Raw genomic sequence first — 21,513 nt, 5'->3', positions numbered from 1 at the left:
TTTCGTGCTATCTCGCTTCTTCCCACCCAGGATGTGAAACATCTCTTTGTCTAGCATATCCATGCTGTATAAACTCCTGCCATTAGTTGCTTAGTAGCCTTATTGGTTATTAGATCAACTGTTGGGGTATTATAGTGCTTGTGTTCAAGTAACCCTTATTTTACTTAATAATGGCCCCAAAGTGCAGGAGTAGTGATGCTGCCAAAGAGAAGTTGTAAAGTGCTTCCTTTAAGTGAAAAGGTAGGCACATATAGGAAAAAGCATAGTATATATAGAGTTCGGTACTCTCCGTGGTTTCAGGCATCCAGTGGGGGTCTTGGGACATACGCCACACGGGTAAGGGGGCACTGCCATAGGCTGTGTCTCTGGAAGCTGGCTGCCTCCTTCAGGAGCTCACCTATTTGAGGCACAGTGTATTCTAAGGCAGGTTGAATACTGATAAGTAACATAGCTGTTGTTTCCTGGGGGATTGATAGTCGGATAGTCTTTCTATTTGACCTTTAGAAAGAAAAGAGGGCAGAACCAGTGTAAGGAAATGTTAGTAGTAGGAAGAATTTTATTTTGGACTTTTTACTCTCCTTTTCTTTCTTTCTTTCCTTCTTTCTTTCTTTTTTACTTCTTAGACACATGCTTCCTACTTGTTTGCTGTCTAGGGTCCTGTGTACTCTGAGGAGCATGGAGTGACTAATGGCAGGAGCGTATACAGGCTATCATTTTCCTCACCTCGCTTCTTGTTTCAGATCTCGTTCCTTTAAAAGCAGGTCATCTGATCAAATCCTGAGTTGTCTGGCTAGTTTTTGCTCACTCAGTTTAGAAAATTAACAAGAGCTATCTTTTGGTCAGAAATGAGAGAAGGCTGATAACTGAAGTGAGTATTAGGAATCCTGTGAAAGAGTAACAGTTTCAGCTTAGAGTTTATAAAGAATGAGGAGAGCTGGGTAAAAAGAATTAAAAGCCTGACTAACCGTTTAAAATCAGTTCAGGCCCCTGGTGCTGAATTAGAGACATAGTTGTGTAAATGAGGCGTGGACACACACCTTTACTGCAAAATGATATAAATATACAATCCCAATTATTAGAGAAAAGCTTAGGAATAGACAAAAATCTGTTTGTGTACAAACTTGGAACTTTTATTCACTGAGACGTGTGCCTAACTGGATTGGTTGCACCCATGGTCCATCTTCCGGTAGAGGGGACCCTGCCCTGGAGCAGTCTGCACGTGATGTGGGGCCCAGGAACATCCGTAGGATGGTTTAACAGTGGAAGGTCTCTGAGTGAGGACATGGCGTTGTAGAAAGGGGGAGCGTCCAGCTCAGTGGCTAGTGTCAGTCTCTTCCATCAAGCTAAATTAGACCTGCTGGGTCAGTGCGGCTGAGCAACGAAAAGAGAGGTTTGGAGGAAGAGCCCCCAGAGTCTTTTGAATTTGATTCTCTTCAATTGCTGAGTGCTGGAAAAGCCTGGAGATGTAGTTAGAGAATAGCTGTCAGTAATCTTTGAGAATCACTGAAAAGAGAGGTCCCAGAAGTCTGAGCATGGGTGAATATTCTTCTCTTCAGAAGAGAGGATTGAGGTCGAGAGTGGAGGAACACTGTATGTTACATGCGGATTAGACTGGTGAAGGTGATAGAGGTTTTCTGTAAATTTCTACAGTAGGTGCTTGATCACATGGTTGTGAGGAGTTATAAAAGAGAAGGGTAATGCCCGATGGCACCATGCATTCACCTAGCACAAGTCATACGTAACCACTCTTAGAAAAATGGCACAAGTCATAGCTATGGTGATTTTTGCAAGGGATTTGATGAAGAGTATTATAATGTCTGTCTGTGATGGCAAGATGAGAAAAGGCTCCTTGAATCTGAGTATCTAAAAAGTGTTGATTAATGGGTCAATATCAATGAGTGAATGAAATGAGAGAATGATCTTTCATTGGTATGATTGTAAGAATATTGCATTGGTTGAACTAATGATTTCTGGTAACCCATTCGAACTGTATTGTGCGTGTCATTAGTTTTATGCCTCAGAAAGTTTTATTTGAGAGTAAATTATTCCTAGTAAGCTTTGAATTTTAGATTCTCGAAAGATGAATGATGATATACTCAGTTTTTTGGGGTTATTGCTCAGATAGCCTGATCAGTACCTTACAATTTAAAATGACTAATCCAAAACTCTGTGGTATATTACTTGAATTCTCATCATTGCCATACCCTGCACCTCTTCAGCACAAAGCAAAGATAGGTATACTCTAAAACCTTAAAGGTGAAAAAAGAAGCTATGTGCCATATTCTTAGCCTTATTGTTATAATGCTCATTGGTAATAATGACGTAATTCTGTGATAGCACCAACTTAATTGAGTGCTTATTTTGTACCAGGCACTAAACTTAGCACTTTAATTGCATTTTTAATCTTCAGAACACTATGAGGTGAATGCTATTATTTCTATTTTACAGTCAGGGAAAGTGCGGCTCAGAGAAGTTTCATGGTTTTCAAAGTCGTGCCACCAATATGTGACTGAACTGGAATTCCAAAGCGGTTGGCTGCAGTGCCAGAACTGCTGTCGCTCTCATGGCTCTCGTTCCCTGTCCTCTCTGCTGAATCCATGTGCTATTCTCCTGAACATTTCTCATTCATTTACCTCCTCCTCCTCTTGTTTTCTTCCTCACTGCTACTCCTGTAGTTCACACTATTGTTCTCTCTCTTCGTTGTCTCCTAAGTACTGGGTCCTTGGCCTCCAGTCTTATCCCTCCATTCAGTCCGTCCTTGACCCTAACATTTGCTGACTACTCAGTATGTGTTAAGCTCTGTGTTACATGTTTTGCGTATGTAATTTTACTGATTCCCTGTAGGTCCCCTCATTTATCCAGAAAAGAGACCTCTGGTCAGAACTCAAGTAAATTCGTTGGATGGGGAATGCAATTCAGATAAGAGAAAAAAGAAAGAACGCTTAGAATGAAGGCCTGAGTTATTTCAGGTGAAAAGGCAGGAATAACCCACGGGGCATTGGTGGCTCTGTAGTTCACTAGATCACTCTGTCGTACTACTTCCCAGTCCAGGCACCCAACTCAGGGAAGGCCAGAGTGGGACACAGGAGTTCTGCATCCCGTTGCGTCAGCAGGTCATGGGCGCACACCTGTGAGTACCACACATGGCTTGTCTCCTCTGACTTTGCTGTTCTGTTCCTCTGCCCCTAACCCCCGTGATCTACTTCTGTTTTTCAGAAAACGTCACTCTAATAGGATGAATAGGATCGCATTTCTCTCAAGATGGGTATACTGAGTCCCAGTTCCCTTCTGGAAGTGTCAGCCAGGATAGCCATCATCAAATCAAGGTCCTGGCTGGCACCAGATTCAGGCTGTGATGCAGCTGTTGGGGCTGCTGTTGGGTGGTCTCTTGGCTTTGAGGACCGTTAAGTACCAATTGACCTGCATGAGAAAAACTTAGTAATATTTAATAGAAATCTGAATACTAAAAATGAATTTTCACCCACCATCTTGGCCTTTAGTGAACTGGGTGCTTTGATTTGGAGTTAGGACACCAAAATGACCTAGTACATGGATCCAGCAGTTTCCAGAAGAGCTTTCTTCTTGTAACTGCTTGCCCTCATTTTGAGCTTTTTTTGGTCTTTTGTTTTTCTTTTTTAAAAAATCAAACTGTACTTCTGGTTTAACAGATTTATCTGATTTCTGACCAGGAATCTATCTCTTTTTTGCATAGATAAGGGGACCCAACAGAGAATCAATGAAATAACACATACAAAGCACATAACAGCACTTGGCACATAGTGGGTTGTAATAGTTTTCTTATTGCCGCTGTAACAAATTACCACAAATTTAGTGGCTTAAACAAGACAGATTTTTTTATCTTGTAGTTATGGAGATCAGAAGTCGTACAATCAAGGTATCAGGGCTGCATTCTTTCCGAAGGCTTTCGGGGAGAATCATTTCCTTGCCTTCTCCGGCGTCCAGAGGCTGCCTGCATTCCTTGGCTTGTGGCCCCTTCCTCTACCTTTAAGACCTCTGCTCTGTCCTCATGTCTCCTTCCCTGACTCTGACTCTCCTGCCTTCCTCTTTTTATAAAATTTTTATTGAGATAAAATTCACATACATAAAATTCACCACCTTAAAGTGTACAATTCAGTGGTTTTTAATACAGTCACAATTTCTGCAGCCATCACCACTACCTAATATCAGAACAGCATCCCTCTTTATAATGACTCTTATGATTAAATTGGGCCTACACAGTAATCCAGGATAATCTCCTTATCTCAAGATTATTGATTTAAATCATATCTGCAAAGTCCTTTTTGCCACGTAAGGTAATATATTCATAGGTTCTGGGCATTAGGATGTTGACATTATTATGGGGTCATTTTCAGCCTACTCTTTGCCATCTCAATTCAGACACACTAAGCTCTTGAGGTACAAACTTCTAGAGTTTTCATCAAAATCTTAGTGCTGCTCAAATATACAGATTGCAAGGACTCTGATAACAATGACACCAGTAATACTGTTGTTTATTGAGCACCTATTGAGCACTGTGTCAGGGATTTCAGATACGTTGTCATTTAGCTTTTCATGAGCTGAACTGCTCTTTCTGCCAGTATCTACTCACTTAATACTAGAAGCGTAAAGTTTAGCTTTATGCTTTTAGGAGATATGGTGTGATGTAGCAGGCAGTGACTTCTGGCTGCATGTCCATGGACTATAGATTTTCTTCGAATTGAGAGATCAAAACAATTGCTACTATTTCTTAAAAAGTTAAACTAATACCATGAGATCCAGCATCTCCACTCCAAGATATTTACCGAAGAGCAATGAAAGTATATGTTCCACAAAGACTGGTGCTTAAATGTTCATAGCATTATTATTCATAGTTGCCCTAAACTGGACACAGCCCGAATGCCCACCACCTGGTGAATAGATAAACAAGTCATGGTGTATCCATATAATGGAATACTGCACCACCCACCAACGCAAAAGGAGCAAACAGCAATATAGATGAATTTCAGAAGCATGGTACTAGGTAAAAGAAACCAAACACAAAAAGCTACATGATGACCGTGGGAATGTACTTGACATTACTGAAATGTACACTTAAAAACAGTTAAAGGGTAAGTTTCACGTTACATATATTTTATTAACAATTAATGAAAAAGGTAAGTGATGTATGATTCTGTTAATATGAAATTCTAGAAGAGGCAAAACTGTAGTGTCAGAAAGCATAACTAGTGGCTTTCAGAGACCACTCTGAAAGGGAGGGATTTACTATAAAAAAGGGCATGAGGGGACTATAGCAACCAAAATGGGTAGATTATAGAGGCTCTGTTTATACGTCTGGCGACCAAATCAAAGTTGTGTTGGAAACAAGGAGCAGCAGCAAGGAAAAATCACCTGGGATCTTGATGAACAAGCCATACAACTAGGGAGAAATCCAAGAAAGCACCTTGCAATGGCAGAAGGTAGGAAAGGGCGAGGACACGGGGCTGCCAGGTCCTAAGCGGCTGAGACAGAGGCTGAGGCAGCAGCAGATGCCTCTTAAAGGGGCTGCGTCCACGAGCAGATTTTCGTGGTGACGGACCTGCTCACTCTGAGCATCAGTGCCTATTCGGCTGCGCACAGGTGGCACCAGGGACTTACAGGGAGACATTGTCAGAGTGAAGACCGAGGTCACACTTGCTCTGTATAGAAGTGCTTGCAGTATCCATTGTTCCGTGTTGAGCCCTTCTCCCTCCCAATGTGCACACAGAGTGCCACCATAGCCCTTAGGTCTTCAGACTGGATAACAGAGGTCCTTTCACCCAGAGATTTCCCTGAAACCCCGCCTTCCACATCTCACGGCCCCACCCAAACCACATCCAGGTTTATCCTCAATGAGTCAGGTACTCCTTGCTGAGCAGCGCCTAGATTTACTCTGGAGACATTGGCCTTGGTTTCTGATGTGGCCGTTTGAGGCAACTATAAGCACAGCATCTGTGGATTGCTTGCTGAATCTTAACAGATGGTCCGGGAGGGGTAGAGACTTGGGCCAAGTTTGACCTGCAGCTGAACTCCCCTCAGGACTGTGCCACTGGACACCTACTTCACAAATCCACACTGATAAGATCGGGAGACGTAGGAGCTTTGCTTAGTATATAGAAACAGACACAGAAAGGCAGCCAAAATGGGAAGACAAAGAAACAACCATATGAGAGAACAGAGCAGAGATCCCAAAATAATAGAGTCAAGTAATCTAACAGATGCAGAGTTCAAAACACTGGTTATAAAGATGCTCAATGAACTTTTGGTTAAATTCAGTGAGAACTTCAGCAAAGAGATAAAAACATAAAAATGGAAATGGAAATTATAAAAGGGAACCAGTCAGAAATGAAGAACACATTATCTGAGATAAGAAGTATATTAAATGGAATAAACAAAGGAATAAACAGAATGAATAAAGAAAAGGATCAAATGCCGTATCTAGAGGATGGGAAAGCCAAGGACACTCAATCAGAATGGCAAGGAAAAAGAGGCCAAGGCTATAAAAATAATTTAAGGAGCACATGAGACACTATTAAGGGTCCAAATATTCATGATTGGCATAACTGAAGAAAATCAAGATGTCGAACAGCTGTTTGAAGAAATAATGATGGAAAACTTCCCTAACCTGGTGAAGGAAATAGACATAAAACCCCAGGAAGCTCAGAGAATTCTAAAAATCAGGGATCCAAAGAGGCCCACACCAAGACACATCATAATTAAAATGCCAAAGGTTAAATACAAAGAAAGAATACTAAAAGCAAGAGAAAAACAGTTATTTATTAGGGAAAACCTATAAGACTGGCAGCTAATTTCTCAAAAGAAATTATGCAGGACAGAAGGGCTTGGAAAAAAGTATTCAACAGAATGAAGACCCAGGATCTACAACCAAGAATAATTTATTCAGCAAATCTATCGTTTAGAGTTGATGGACAGATAAGGAGCTTTCCAGACAAAAATAAACTGAAGGAATTTATCACCACCAAGCCAGTATTACATTCCTATCAATAAGTACCTCAAATGGAAAAGAAGTGTTCCAACTCAAAGAATGGATGAATGGAAAGGAAAACAAGACCCCTGCATGTTGCCTATAAGAGACTCACTTCAGATTAGAAGACACAGACTAGAAGGGGATGGAAAAACATACTGCTTTGATGGACCTAGAAGGTATTTAAGTCAGACAGAGAAAGATAAGCACTATGTGATTTCACTTATATGCAGAATCAAAGGAATAAAAAGAACAAACTAATCAAAAACAGACTCACAAATATAGTGGGCAATTTGGTGATGGACAGAGGAGTTTGGGGGACTGAGAATGGGGTGAACGATTAAAGGAGTACAATTTAGTAGTTGATGGATTGGACACGGGGGTGGGGAGTACGGCATAGGGAATGCAATTAGAACGAATACATTGTCTATGTGGAGAGTCGGGAGGGAGGGAGCAATTGAGGGGACCATTGTACAAATTATATAATGTCTAACCAATGTCCTGTATACTTGAAACTAATTAAAATAAATAATAAAAGGAAGATAAAAGGGCATGAGGGGACTTTTTGGGGTGATGGAATGCTGTATATCTTGTAGTGGTGGTTATGCAGCTGTATACATTTGTCAGAATTTACTGAATTAAAGTTGGTGAGTTTTATTGTTTATAAATTATAGCTTAGTAAAGCTAATAGAGGAAAAAAAGAGAAAAAATGGCTAGGAATTTGAGGGAGTTGAAAAAGTCTCAATAAATCCTTAGAGGATTTTTCTCTGCTGATTTATAAAGCTTGTGTACCAGATAATAAGATAGAGGGGAATGTATTGTCATTTCCTCCCTCATTGGGTTACATAAATATGTTTAGGAACTGCAAACAGCATATAATGCATTTGGGTCCACAAAATTACTTGAATGTTGCCTTAGTGAGAATATTACAATTAAAATTCTCAGAGAGAGAAGAAAGGAGACTGACTGCGTGCTGTTTTCTACAAGTGATCCCTCTGGATCGAGCTTTGCTTTCTTGCCATCCAGACAGCTGATTCAGTTGCACCTATGACGTCAACTTATTTTTGGCTTAAAAAATTTTTAAATAACATAAAATTGATGAAAGTACCACATCTATATCTTTTTCTCATTGACTTCCTTGGTTCTAGTCAAATTCTGTACTTTTTTTCTTAGACTTTATTCTCATTAATCTGTGATACTTGATCTCATTATTCCCTCTTTCTCAAAAGCTTCTTTATCCTTGGTTTCTGGGAATACTACATTCCATTGATTCCTACTACAAAAATGATTAATTATCTTTTTGGCTGGTGTATCTTTGTCCTCAGGTCCCTTATGAGAACACAGCACATTGCCTCTTTTTCTCTAGGCTTGCTCCTTGAGATATCTTATCCTTTCCTATGATTAATCCACTCTGGAGCATCTCAGATCTCTTGTCACAAGTTTTCTGTTAAGCCTTGTCTCTTACTTCCAGGTACCTTAGGGCATTTTCATCATCCTTTTTCCTAACCATTGCCCAAACAAATGTATTCCCTTCTCTTCCATGTCCTCTCCCGTTCTGGGCTTCCCTGTGTCTTTGAGACCCTGCCATTCTTTTCAGGTTTAAAACCCAAACCTCTGCCATTTTCCTTTTCCTCTGCCCCCTCTATTCAGTTACAAGTCAGATCTCTTACGTTTTCTGTTGGCTATCTCCCTTCCTTTCAGTCTTTTTGATACCACTTTAATCTGTCACATGGAACCTTTAAGACATTCATGAGTAAAAGTTGCTGGTCAGGTTGACAAAGAGAGTTTCACAATTTGAGGAACCATTCTCACCAAATTCATGTCTCAGAACTTACTAAATGAGTAAATCCCTAAGTTCCAGAGCTTGACTGTGCTTATAACAGTACACCTTTTGGGATGCTTTAGAAAAGCTTGATGTTTCTTTTTGTGTGTACAATGTTACCTTTGCTGCTACAGCCTCTGCTTTTTCAATTATGGGCAGCTTTTCCTTCTCTCGTGAGTATATGAGTATATGAGCGTGCCTCTCCTGAGCCCTGCAGGATCCTGGTTTTTGTAATTTTGTGATCCCTTGGGATAACGTAAGATTTCCTGCCTTGTGCTCTATCTGAGCGGTTCCTTATTTCTCCTCCTTACAAAGTACTACCTTAATAATTTTCCAATTGAAAAGCATAAATGAAGTGCCTGAGATTGCAGATTTTCATATACTTTATTCCTGTTAATCACCAAGTATGTGTGTCTCTCAATGACCTGTATTCTTTGATAATTAGCATTTGTTGAAGTTACTTTGTAGGCTTGGTTACATATTAGAAGAAATGTGGGAAAATTTCGTTAACAAGAGAAGAAAGACTGACCAAGTACAAGTCATGTTATCCCTTACTTGCTCTTCCCAAAGGGGAGGAGCCTAGGTGTCTTAGAATTTAACTATACCCCCAGAAATGTGGTACTCACACTTAATTTTCTTTCCATCTATTTTGGCAGGGAAGGGTCTCCTTTAGAAATGAAAAGTTGACTATTTCACTGAATAGTGGATTTTAAGGTGTTTTATTTTAGTTATTTTTTCATCAGAGAGAAATTTAGAGAACGGTTTAAACATATTTCTGGATTTTAAAATAAAGTCTTTATGTTTCTTTGAAACAAAACAAAAATAGCATTCTTAGGCATTGGAAAAATCAAAGCTATTTTGAGATTTGTAATAAAGTAGCCAGAAACCTACAAATATTGCTATTTCTGAATCACAGTATGATCCTATGTTTATTAACTTTCTCTTTTATCTTTGGGCATTCTAGAGGGGTGTTTGATGCTTCCCTCAAAATGGCTGGCTTCTATGGATTGTACACCTGGCTGACTCATACTATATTTGGCATCAATATTGTCTTCATACCATCAGGTAACAACTGTGTCATAACTTCCACTGTCCTCAAAAGAAAGTTAAGCCATGTTACGTGCATTGGGAAATGTCATCTTCCCTAAGTTTAAAATTTGAGATCCGATCTAGTTCAGATTAAAAGCAGAAATGTGATTTGTAATGTTTACTTATTGCTATATCCTCAGTAGCTAGAACAATATCCAGCATATAGAAAACACTGCATAAGTATTTGTTAAATGAATGAATGTCTAGCACTTAGCACAACACCTAGCACATAACTGGCACTTGATAAATGTTTGAATCGAACCGTTTGGCAGGAGCAATGAGTTGGTCAAATAGCTTTGTCCCACGAAGTTTACTTTGGGCGGGGAGTGGGGAGGTGGCGTGTCAAGGTGAATGCTTCTGAGGGCCCACAAGCTGTCTGCACACCTCTTGAGATCTGTTGTGATAATACCTGCATTCTGTAAGCACCAGGATGGTTTGATGACCATCTTTTCCTTTTCCTACATGTTATCTCTGCTCCTCTTCGTCCTTTTTTTTCTTCCTTTATTTCTGTGGCTGATTGTCTTCCTAAATATATCTGCCTCCCACATTTACCTCTACCACCATTTATTTCCTCTTTCGTAGGTGCCCCCATCCATTTTTACATTCCCAGGTTCATTCAGGTTCTTTGCTACCTTGTGTTCCACAAAGCCACCCTCTGACATGCAAGCACCATGGGAGCACACGGAGGTGGTTGTTTTATGACAGCCCTCTGAGGCAGGCAGGATAGGTGATGTCCTTGTTGTATAGACGAGAAACCAGAGTTTTCCAAGGTCACATACCTGGTTAATGGTTAAGACCAGAACTGGAATCCACATCTGCTTGACTCTAAGTGTTTTAACATAACGGTCTGGAAGGGGACAAGCTGGAAATAAGGTCCTTCAACTGGCGGGAGTTTTGTTTTTCATTTTTTAATTACATTTAATTTTTTATTAGAAAGCAGGTATAGAATATATACTCATATCTGACATAAAGAGACTAATTTCTGATTTGGCTTTGGACTCAGTGCAAATTATGACCAATGTTCTATGGTTACATTATAGGACTATATATTAACTAACCCTTGATTTAGAGTAACAACTGCAGGACGCTAAAATTTTGTTGCTAAAAAAAAGATTCATGAAGTAGTCACTTTAGAAAGATTTTCAATATCAAGTTCACTTAACTAGCAAAGTCAGTTAAACAAGGGCATATCATTCCCCAAAAATTCGAATTGGTATTTGTTGAACTCATTTGTTGGAAATTTTTAAGTAGGAGGCAGGCACTTGTGCTTAGGTTCTACTGTTTCATTATTGTTTTTGATGACGATGTTCAGTAGTTTTTCTTATTTTAATCTTTTACTAGCTTTAGCAGCGATCCTTGGAGCAGTGCCATTTCTGGGGACATATTGGGCAGCAATACCTGCAGTTCTAGACCTATGGCTTACCCAAGGCTTAGGATGCAAAGCCATTCTACTGTTGATTTTTCATCTGTTGCCAACATATTTTGTAGATACTGCTATCTATTCTGATATATCAGGGTAAGTATTTCACAGAACTTCTGAAGTTGCTAGTGAATCATATCCATGGATTTCTGTGACCTTTTTTAAGGATGTTTTTCTTTTTTTTTAGAGATGAGAGAAAGGATAGGTAGTAGAATTTTTTTAGTGAAGTAGCCTGCGATCCCACTGATATAATCAAAGCTTAATATAAATAATATTGTTTATATTATTTAAACAATACAACTGATATAATCAAAGCTTAATATAAATAATATTGTTTATATTATTTAAACTTACATAACAGCAAGGTATTTTGCTGTTATGTAAGTATTATTTATAATATATGAGACCCTGGGTTAAAACAAAATTGTGAATGATCTTCTGATTTAGTGACATTTAACTTAGGGAAGAATATTACTAGAGGTATATAAAATATTTTAAGTAAAGTAACAAATTAGTGATTATTTTCAGAACTCTTTGCTTTTGGAGGAAAACGTTAGGTTGCATGTCTGGCAATTTCCATGTGAAGTGAAATCTCATCAAGTTAATGTCTGACAAGCAGAGTTCTTTTAAGATATTATATAGTATGATTCTTTGATGAATACAGATTAAGTATAAGGCAGAAGCCAAATTTTGGCTATATAATATCTGTATTTTTGTAGGTTTTGATATTTCTTTGCAATTTGCATTAAGCAAATCAGGCCAATTCTCATTTATTTATGTATTCAGATTCACATTGCTTATTAGAATCTGGGATGTGACCAAATGTTGAATTTTAATCAGCTACTCAAATTCAGCATGTGGCCTACTGAAACTGTCATAATAGGTAATATATTAAATTTTCTTTAAGTAAAACTCATCATCACAATAACTGTAGACAAGGTCCAAGTTTATAGAAAAGTGCCCTTCAGTTTGAAATCATGTAGAGACAAATTGTATGTCAACTTGTTGTTTCTCTAGGAAGTTGAGGTAGAAAACAAATGATGTAGAACTAACTCTGAAGCCTGCAAATTCCAGAGCGAAAAGAAACAAGTAACTCCATAAGCAAGCTTAGTGGGAACTTTTATGCTTAAAACTTTATGAGAAGATTAAAGATTAAAGGAGAACATCAGAGTGTGATTAATTAGTGCTTAACAGTTGAAATTTAAATAGTAAGATTAGCTAACTAATTTATAGTTAAGTATTTTCATTTCACTAAATTTTACTATAAATTTATATTAAGGTTACTACCTAGAATTTAAGATTTATACATGATTTTCATCTTAATAAGATAATACCTTTTTAACTAGTGTCATTAGGAAATGAAAGATTTTGCATAAGTTTTATTTTTTAATAACTTTTTATTTTTTAATAAATGTCTATAAGCTCTCACACTTTCTTTTTTGAGATTTAAGCATTTTTGATAGAAATTTCCCTTAAATGTATTGTTTAGGAAAAAAGCTTACTCACGTAGTATACTTAAAATTCTGCCCTAAATCCTTTTTTGAAGTGACAAAGACAAATTATGAATATAATGTATTGATTTCTTGAAGACTGGCTCACCTTAAATGTTACTTATTGAGCTGTCATATAATACGGGGCATCCTTTCAGGGTATGTAGTTATTCACCTCGCACTAAATGGTTCTAGTTATCTGTGTTTAAAAACTAGAAACAAACAGAACTTATTTCCTAGTCTCTCTCACGTCAGTGGTCATTTATTATCATCCGTGTGCTGTGTTGCTATGATCTATCTTATTTCATTCTGGTTACATAAGTGATACTATGATAAGCTGAAGGGCAATTATGACTCTCCTGGGAAATAAAAAATATTAGGCTTTGTGACAGATATTTCCCTCATGAGGCCTTGTATCACTATCTGTATTAAAACTTTGTTTTATAAGATTGCTAGAAATCTATCCTATGGGTAACAGTGTTGCTATTCTATTTTTATCATCTTTAAAAAAAGCATAATTACATACCAAATTGTGCCTACTTAATTATCCTTGATGGAGGTAAACCTGACAGGTGACTGATATAACCAGTCCTGAGCCAACATTATACCCATTTCAGGCAGCTGCGTTATGCTTGCAGGTCTCTGTTAACATTACTGACTTCACTCCTTCAGTTGCTGGGCCTATAAAAGCAAATGTCAGATGTGTTATATAGACAAGAAAAATTCTTGCATGCATCTCAATGTTATTACAGTGTTCAGTTGTCCCCATTGAGATCATCTAAAGAAAATTGATAATGTAGTCAAAAGCCTGGTGTATTAGAGAATGAACACTGTGTTTGAGAATGTATTTTATTTTTGCTCCAAGGTTTATGTTAAAAGTCATGAGCTAATATATGTACTCTTCATTCCAGAGGTGGCCATCCTTACTTGACAGGCTTGGCCGTGGCTGGCGGAGCATACTACTTAGGCCTGGAAGGAGCAATCATCGGGCCCATTCTTCTCTGTATACTTGTGGTTGCTTCCAATATCTATAGTGCCATGCTAGTAAGTCCTACAAATTCAGCGCCCACACCAAACCAGACCCCATGGCCTGCTCAGACTCAGCGGTGAGTTAAAGCGGAATGATTGTAAACATCTGTGAAATTGACCTATCCTGCCTCTGTATTTTTGACCTGAATAGTCTGTCAGCATACAGGTATTTCAGTACTCCTGCTCTCCTAAGGAGTATAGATGACACAAAGTAAATAGAAATCATTTGTTTGCTGGCTTTTGGGTTTCATATACCAGGAACATTTACAAACTAAACTGAGTCAGAATTGTTAATGTCATGGAAGAATAAAAAGAAAGAACATAGCTAAGACCATTTGGGGACATGGTATACTAGGTTAAAGGAGATTCAAGAAATAGGACAACCAGTCTATGGCCATGCCACCTCGAACAAGCCCAATCCTGTCTTATCTCGGAAGCTAAGCAGGGTCATGCCTGGTGGGGAGAGTATTTGGATGGGAGACCACCTAGGAAAACCAGGTACTGTAGGCATAAAAAATAAAAAATAAGAGATTGTAAGCTGACAAGTTCCTTGCAATCTGTGAGGTCAACCAAGGGTTGCCTTGCCTAAAAAAAGGCTCACCTGATTAAGCCTGGCCCACCCAGCATACTCTGGGTTAAAAAAGTCAACTGATTGGGGACCTTAATTACATATGTAAAATTCCTTCACCTTTACCACATTAACACAACAATCATGGTACCAGATATCAAATATTTTTGGCTCTTGACTTATATTAAGAGATGAAACAAAAGAAAATATGAATTCTTCTAGAGGCAAATGGCCTCTTTCCATTGGTCCCCTTTGGAAAGTAGAATGTTAATTGGGCGGTATGGGGTGATGAAAAAAGTAATGTTAAGATCAATATAGCCATCATCTTTTTCCTTCAACGTTATGTGTGTATATAGTTTAGAGAGTCAAAATTTTCTGCAGTCCTTCTCCTTCTCCCTGCCCCTCTCTTTCCCTTCTAAGAGGAACCACTTTTCGACCCTTATTTGATATTCACCTTTGTATCTCGAAATAACTTGTTACTTCTTAATTTTTTCCCCCACATGTAGGCATTATCAATTTACTTCCCACTTGAAAAGTGAAAAATTATCTTTTGCTACTCACCTCCCAATATTATTAAACTGTGATATTGGTTAAATCAACATTCAGTTTTTACATTATTATAACCAAAAATTACATTCATATTTGAGCCTTCTCATATGTTCTGACTGTATTTCCTTACCTGTATAACGTTTTGCGTTTCTTTGAGTTTTAAAGATACTGTTTTTTGTTTGTTTTGTGTTCTGCGTGCTTATAATTAGTCCAGCCCCAAGCTTCGCACCAGGTGCTTACATCTCCTCTCACTCAGGATGCTCAACTGCGTCTGGTATGTTACAAGCCTTATCTTCCTGAAGAAGTCGCTCCTGCAGCGTTCTGATCTGCTCCAGCAGGGTGCTGTCCTTTTGCCTGCTGTACAGCTGTCTCTCTGGAGAATCCCTCAGCTCTCCTATGTAGGAATCCTTACTTCCCATATGCTTTCCTATATCATTTGCTTTCTTGATTTATTTCCTCTTTTTGGTGGAGCACATCCTCTTGTAGACTTTTGGGGAACAATGTATGGAAGGTAAAGCTGGGGGACGATGCATGTCTGATGAGACTTTCCCTGAAGTCATACTTAATTGATAGCTTGTCTGGGTAGTAAATTCTGTGTTTAAAAATTTTTTTTCCTTTAGGATTTTATTTCTTCATGGTCTTTTAGTTTACACAGTTGTTAAAAGTCTGAAGCCATTCTGATTCTTTATAATTTAACTATGTGAAAACCTGTAGGGTCTTTTTTTGTTGTCGTATCTATTTTTGTTGTTGTTGCTCTGATTGGCACTTTTATCAAGTGCCTTTGTGACTTTTAAAACTGGAAACATGTTCTGCAGTTCTAAAATTTTTCTTGAATTATTTCATCAATGATTTCCTTCTCTCCTTTTCAGAAACCTCTTTTATTTTGATGATGACCTTCACACACTAGTCATGTCTTACCTTTCCTCTGCTGTTCTTCTATTTCTGTCTTTTTGGCCCCATTTTCTGGGTGATTTCTCCTGCTTTATGTTCTGACACCCCATAGAGGTTTCCATTTCTGCAATCATTTTTAGGCTGGTTTATTGAGGTATTATTTATGTATATAAAACTTATCTTTTTTTAGTATACAGGTCTGTATTAGTTTTTTATGATACGCAACAAATTACCACTAACTCAGTGGCTTAAAACAACATACATTTATTATATTAAAGTCTCCATGGGTCAGGAATATAGGCACAATTCATCTAGGTCTTCTGCTTAGGATCTGATAAGGCTACAGTCAAGGTGACAGCTCTGAGGCTGGGGTTTCATCTTCTGATTGGAGTCCTCTTCCAAGTTTGCCTGTTACGGCAGAATTCATTTCCTTGCAGTTATAGTACTGAAGCTGTAGTTCCTAGAGGCTACCCTTCTCCGTAAGCTATTCATAACATGGACGTTTGCTTCTTCAAGGCCAGCAGACAGGTACTTTTCTGGCTTCTGGCTCTACCAAGACCCTTTTTTAAAGGCTCACCTGATTAAGCTGGCCCACCCAGCATACTCTGGGTTAAAAAAAGTCAACTGATTGGGGACCCTTAATTACATATGTAAAATTCCTTCACCTTTACCACATTAACACAACAATCATGGTACCAGATATCAAATATTTTTGGCTCTTGACTTATATTAAGAGATACTTGGGGGCTGTAGTTGGGTTATTATGAGTGTTACTGAAATATAATCTGGCAGGACCATTATCTTGTGCAGCCCTCAGTGTCAGTGCTTTTTGGTTCCCCTTGGGGGCTAGTAAATAAATTCCTTAGAGAAAGATCTTCTAATCTGCCTAGATGTTGATGACCTGGCTGCCAGGATTCTGGGAGCCAAGAAGGGGAAAGGGACTCGATAGCATTCAAGATAAAAACATTCTCATAATCACCCACCATCAGTATGTACTCCGTATGTACTCCCACCACCATCTCTGCCTGTTGTTCCCTAGCCCAGAGACTTGTTTTACTTTCTCAAGAGAGGCGGGGGAAACCTCTGATTTTCTGCCAATGATAAGGGCAGTTGTTTGGCTGGGCGGAGGTGGGTGCGGATATCGGAGTGGTGGCATCTTATTGCTTTTAAAGCAGTCCTGTGTTTAGCTCCACCTTCAACCTTACTTCCATATTTACTTGATGTCACCAGTTCCTGAGACTCATGGGGGATTTTGTTCAATAAATCAGATTGTTTCTTGGCCTTACCTACTATTGGCTTAGAATTCATCTTTTTAGGGTATGCTGGGACAAGCAGTTGTTCATCTGCTTTTCACTGTCTAAAAGTTTATTGCTCTTACCTCTTATGTTCTTTTTTTTCCATGTAGCTATAATATGCCTTTTGAAAAATACTTGTACTGGTATTCTAATTTCAGAGGGCCTGAAGGAAATAGGTGTTCAATACATCACTCTTTAGTGGAAAGTCTGAATGACCTCTCACGTAATAAACACAACCATGAGTGACATTTATGGGGATTTAACTGTGTGCCAATTTCTGTGATAAAATTTTACATGAGTTATTTTACTTAATCTGTCCAGTGTTTTCATAAAGAATTAGAAACAGTTGTTTTTTATGTTTTATAGATGTGGAAATCAAGGGGTAGAGAGGTTAACTTACCTATAGTCATATAGCTAAAAAGCAGGTGAGCTGGTGTTTCCATTGAAGATCTTTCTTTTTCCTTCACTAACCATCCTTATCCCTTCCATACGAAAAAACATTTTACTGTTTCTCACATCAGTAACTGTTACCCTCTATTTACATGTGCCACTGTGTAGTCATCCTATTATTTACCATTTCCTCACTTAGCATCTTTACCAAGTCCTATCAGTTTTCCCTCAAATCTGTCCTTGCCTTTTTATCTCTAGTGCCACCTGCTAGTATAAGCTGGGCCCAGGTACTGGTTTTTCACCTAGACCGCTGTGGCCACCATCTTCGTCTCGTAACAAGTCTCTCAGCCTCCGTTGGGTCTGTTCTCCGTACTGCACCTGATGTGTTCTTTTCAAAATACAGACATATCTGATAGTACTGTTCTTACCAAAAGTGGCCTCCCACTGGTTTTAGGAGGAAGATCAAAATCCTTGACATGGCTAACAAGGCCTTGTATGATCTGACCTGTGCCTGTCTCACAAATCGTGGAACATTTTCCCCTCACTCTCTCTGAGCTGCAGCCATACTGGCTCTCTGTCAGGGCCCCAGAGACCCCAGGATCCACTCAAACTCTGGGCCTTTATCCGCTGCTTTCTCTATCTGGACAGGCTCTTCCTCTCCCCTCAGCTTTCCTTGCTGAATTACCTGCTAATCATTCTTTAGATCTCAACTCAAGTGTAGGTTCATGGGAGAAGCCTTCCCTACCCCCAAAATTAGGTTACATTCATAATGCACTTACAGATAACACTTTGTAGCTTTCCTCTGTAGTACAGTTTTCATTTTTACTCTTGTTGCATATTTGTCTTTTCCCACTTGACTGTGGTTGCTGTTACTGAAGAGGTGGTGTCAGTTTTAGTTACTGATGTATCCACAGCACCTGTCAGCAGAGTTTTTGTATGTGGAATGTGCACAGTTCTCAGTTGAAGTAATCAATGGGCTGTGAGGGAATAGTTGCTACGGAGCCATGAGCTATGGAAGGGTTAGGCTTATTTTAGAAACTCTTAGGTAGTTGCAGTGTGATAATAGAGGGTGGATGGTTGCATTTCATTATGCAGACATACCTTCTAATTGCTGATGCAGGCACTGGCTGCTGAAAAGACCCATTTGCAAGTCGATTTCTATGTACTACCATCTACTTTCAGAAGGTTGAACAACTATCTGCCTCAGGAAAGATGAAGGAGAGAGGACCTCCTTGCCTTGCTTCTCACTATCAATAGTGTAAATGCAATATTGTCTGCTGCGAATGTCATGGACACAGAACAGCATTGGGCTCCCAACAGTTTGGGGCTGATTCAGTAATCAGAACCTGTCACTTTCTCTGTTAACACTGGGACTGAGAAGTGTGAGGCAGGACAGAAATCTCCTGTGGTCATGCAGTTTAGAGTACTTTCTTGATATTTGGACAGAATAATCAGACTTGATTTCATTCCTACCCAAAGTAGCTGCAATCTCTAAATATTAAAGCTCGGAAAAACCTGTGAGGAGGAACTAGGAGGGTATCCCAGGAACTCCTCCAGAAATTCTATTCTCTGCGTTAGTTTTCCTTCGCCCTCTGTCACACCTTGACACTACCAAGAGTGGCATCTCTAATGTGGTCCTGTAGGAGCTCAGCTTTATCTTTCTCTAGGGAAGAGTTATTAGTAGCGCATTGCTGTTTTTAGAAGCATTATCTTAACCTAACTGTGAATATCTTTCATAATTTAATACTCAGAGTTCAATCAAATATGAGCGTCTTTTTATAAAAGAAATTATTTGATAATTAAGCTAAGGCTTGACACATCCTACTGTATAGATCAAGAAGTTATTATTTCTTTGTCTTTGCAAAATGAGATACAAAAAAGTTCTCCAAAAACATCGCCACTCCTGCAGATGCTTACATTAACCTTAAGATTCCCAGTTAGAGTGAACTTCCATGATCCTAGTTTGGGGTAATGAGGGGGGCAAAAAGGAGAAAACTGGACTTGGGAAGGGAGCTGTATTGGACTCACCCTTAGTTGACTGTTGCCTCTCCTTTGACTCTGTGGCTTACAAATTTCCTTAATTTGTTCATTCCTGTTCTCAACGGTGTGACCCAGTGCTGGGGTCACTTCAATAGCCTTGTCACTGGACCTTGTCCCTAGTATTGCTTCCCTCTAGTCTGTTTTCCAAAGTGCAGCTGAGGGAGAACCAAGGTTTTGCCACCCCAAAATATGCCTTTCAGGATGGCGATTTTAAGCAAGTTATTAAGAAACTTAAGACTCAGGTAGAACCTTTGACCTTCTCCCCTTTACTTTCCTAAAAGAATTCAGATAGAAAAGCTTATTTAAGGGAAAGGGACAATTACGTTAGCATCATAATATAAACTAAATGTGGCAGACCAGGAGAAATCTAGCAAAGCCTGTTTGTTGAACTTCCTTCTGTATCCCATTGTTTCTGGGTGGCCTAACAAGAATTTACCTCCTGTTTACTCTTTCTCAGCTACCTGGGAATGGCCTACTTTTCCTTTGAAACTCCAGATCCCTATCCCCGCCCCCCTTTTCCTTTGTCCAAAATGGCACATAAACCTCAATTGCCTAATGCCTTTTCTGGTCTCATATTCCTATGACACCCCCACATGCACATCTGTATAAATTTTGGACATTTTCTCCTGTTAATCTGTCTCAAGTTAATTTGATTCTTAGCCCAGCTAGAAGAACTTAGTAGAAGGTAGGAGGAAAGTTATTTTCTCTACCTCTACACAGCCTCTGGTGTTTCTGAAGCATAAATATTATATCCCTCTATACTTAAAATTTCCACAGTGGCTTCCCGTGGACTTCAAGATAAATTGGCCCATCAGACTTTCCATGCCTTCTTTCTTTCTACTTCTGCAGAGTCATCTCTCTCTGCTGTCTGCCTTGCGTTTTATTTTTTAGCCATATCAAACTTCTTTTAGTTCCCTAAAGTCACTGTCATCTTTGTACATGTTTTCCACCTTGTAATGAATACCACCCCTTTTCTAGCTAAATCCAGTATCATGGTTTATACTTAAAGTACTTTTCTTCTGAAAAGCAGCGCTGGAACTCTCTAGGTAAGATGTCCCTTCTATGTGTCCCCATAACATGTTGTACTTCTATTGGGACTTAATACTTATTATGTAAATGTGTGCTTAATTGTCTTTCCCACTAGTTGGTAAGCTTTCTGAAGGTAGGAAATATGTCCGACTTGTTTACTACTGTTTTACCATTCCTAGCGTGGTATTTTGCACATGGAAAGTGCTCAGTGAAAACTTGATGAATTAATTGGCTAGTGAAACCAAGAGTTCTGATAAAAAGACTTTTGCCCTATAACCTTGAAGTTGTTAAAAACAGATGGAACATAGTAAACTGTTACCATCAGGCCTGTCAGAGTTCAGTGCCCCCCAATGGCAAGGGAAGGGAGACGGGTAATGGCAGCGCAGAAGTGTGGTTAGCATTTTCCTTGGTTCTTCCTCAGTTGACACAGTGAAGAATCACAGGTCATTGAGATTTAGAAAAGAGTTATTAAAAGTATATTTTAGGCAAAGCATGCCCCAAAAGGCATATGGAGAAAGACAAAGCATGCCCCAAGGAGGCACCTGGTCCCAGCGCTGTAACTAACACAAAGGGGCCACAGAAGAACCACAGAAAGAGGACCCAGAAGTGGGAATGTCTACTATATTTGGACCATGATGAGTGGTTCCAAAAGCATTCCTAGGTGATTGGCAAGTGAGGTCATTTGACACCTGGCTGTTATAAAACTCTTTGCCTACTACACATGTGCTTACTCAGAATACTGTCTGTTATAATTAGAATCCTGAACTTTTAGGCATAAACATAGGATTATAATGAAGCTTAAATTGTAAGCAAATTAGGGTAGTACCTTCTGCACAGGCATCTATCTATCTGTAGCCAGGTTAGGCCAGCTAAGACTATGACCCTCCTGTCCTTTGTCTCT

At 39.1% G+C, this 21,513-nt stretch overlaps 1 protein-coding gene across 1 annotated transcript in view; it reads left to right on the top strand.

Annotated features, from left to right (window-relative positions):
- TMEM245 (transmembrane protein 245) overlaps nt 1-21,513 on the top strand; it is an 84,696-nt gene that overhangs the window by 56,849 nt on the left and 6,334 nt on the right. The window contains exons 14-16 of the mRNA XM_039870660.1: nt 9,787-9,887; nt 11,253-11,427; nt 13,733-13,927. Coding sequence (XP_039726594.1) covers nt 9,787-9,887; nt 11,253-11,427; nt 13,733-13,927 — 471 coding nt within the window. The remainder of the gene's footprint in view (nt 1-9,786; nt 9,888-11,252; nt 11,428-13,732; nt 13,928-21,513) is intronic.

The sequence above is a fragment of the Pteropus medius genome, unplaced genomic scaffold (assembly GCF_902729225.1).
Source record: "Pteropus medius unplaced genomic scaffold, Ma_sr-lr_union100, whole genome shotgun sequence".
Taxonomy (NCBI): domain Eukaryota; kingdom Metazoa; phylum Chordata; class Mammalia; order Chiroptera; family Pteropodidae; genus Pteropus; species Pteropus medius.
The sequence above is the reverse complement of the archived record's forward strand: the minus strand, read 5'-3'. Positions and strand labels throughout refer to the sequence as shown.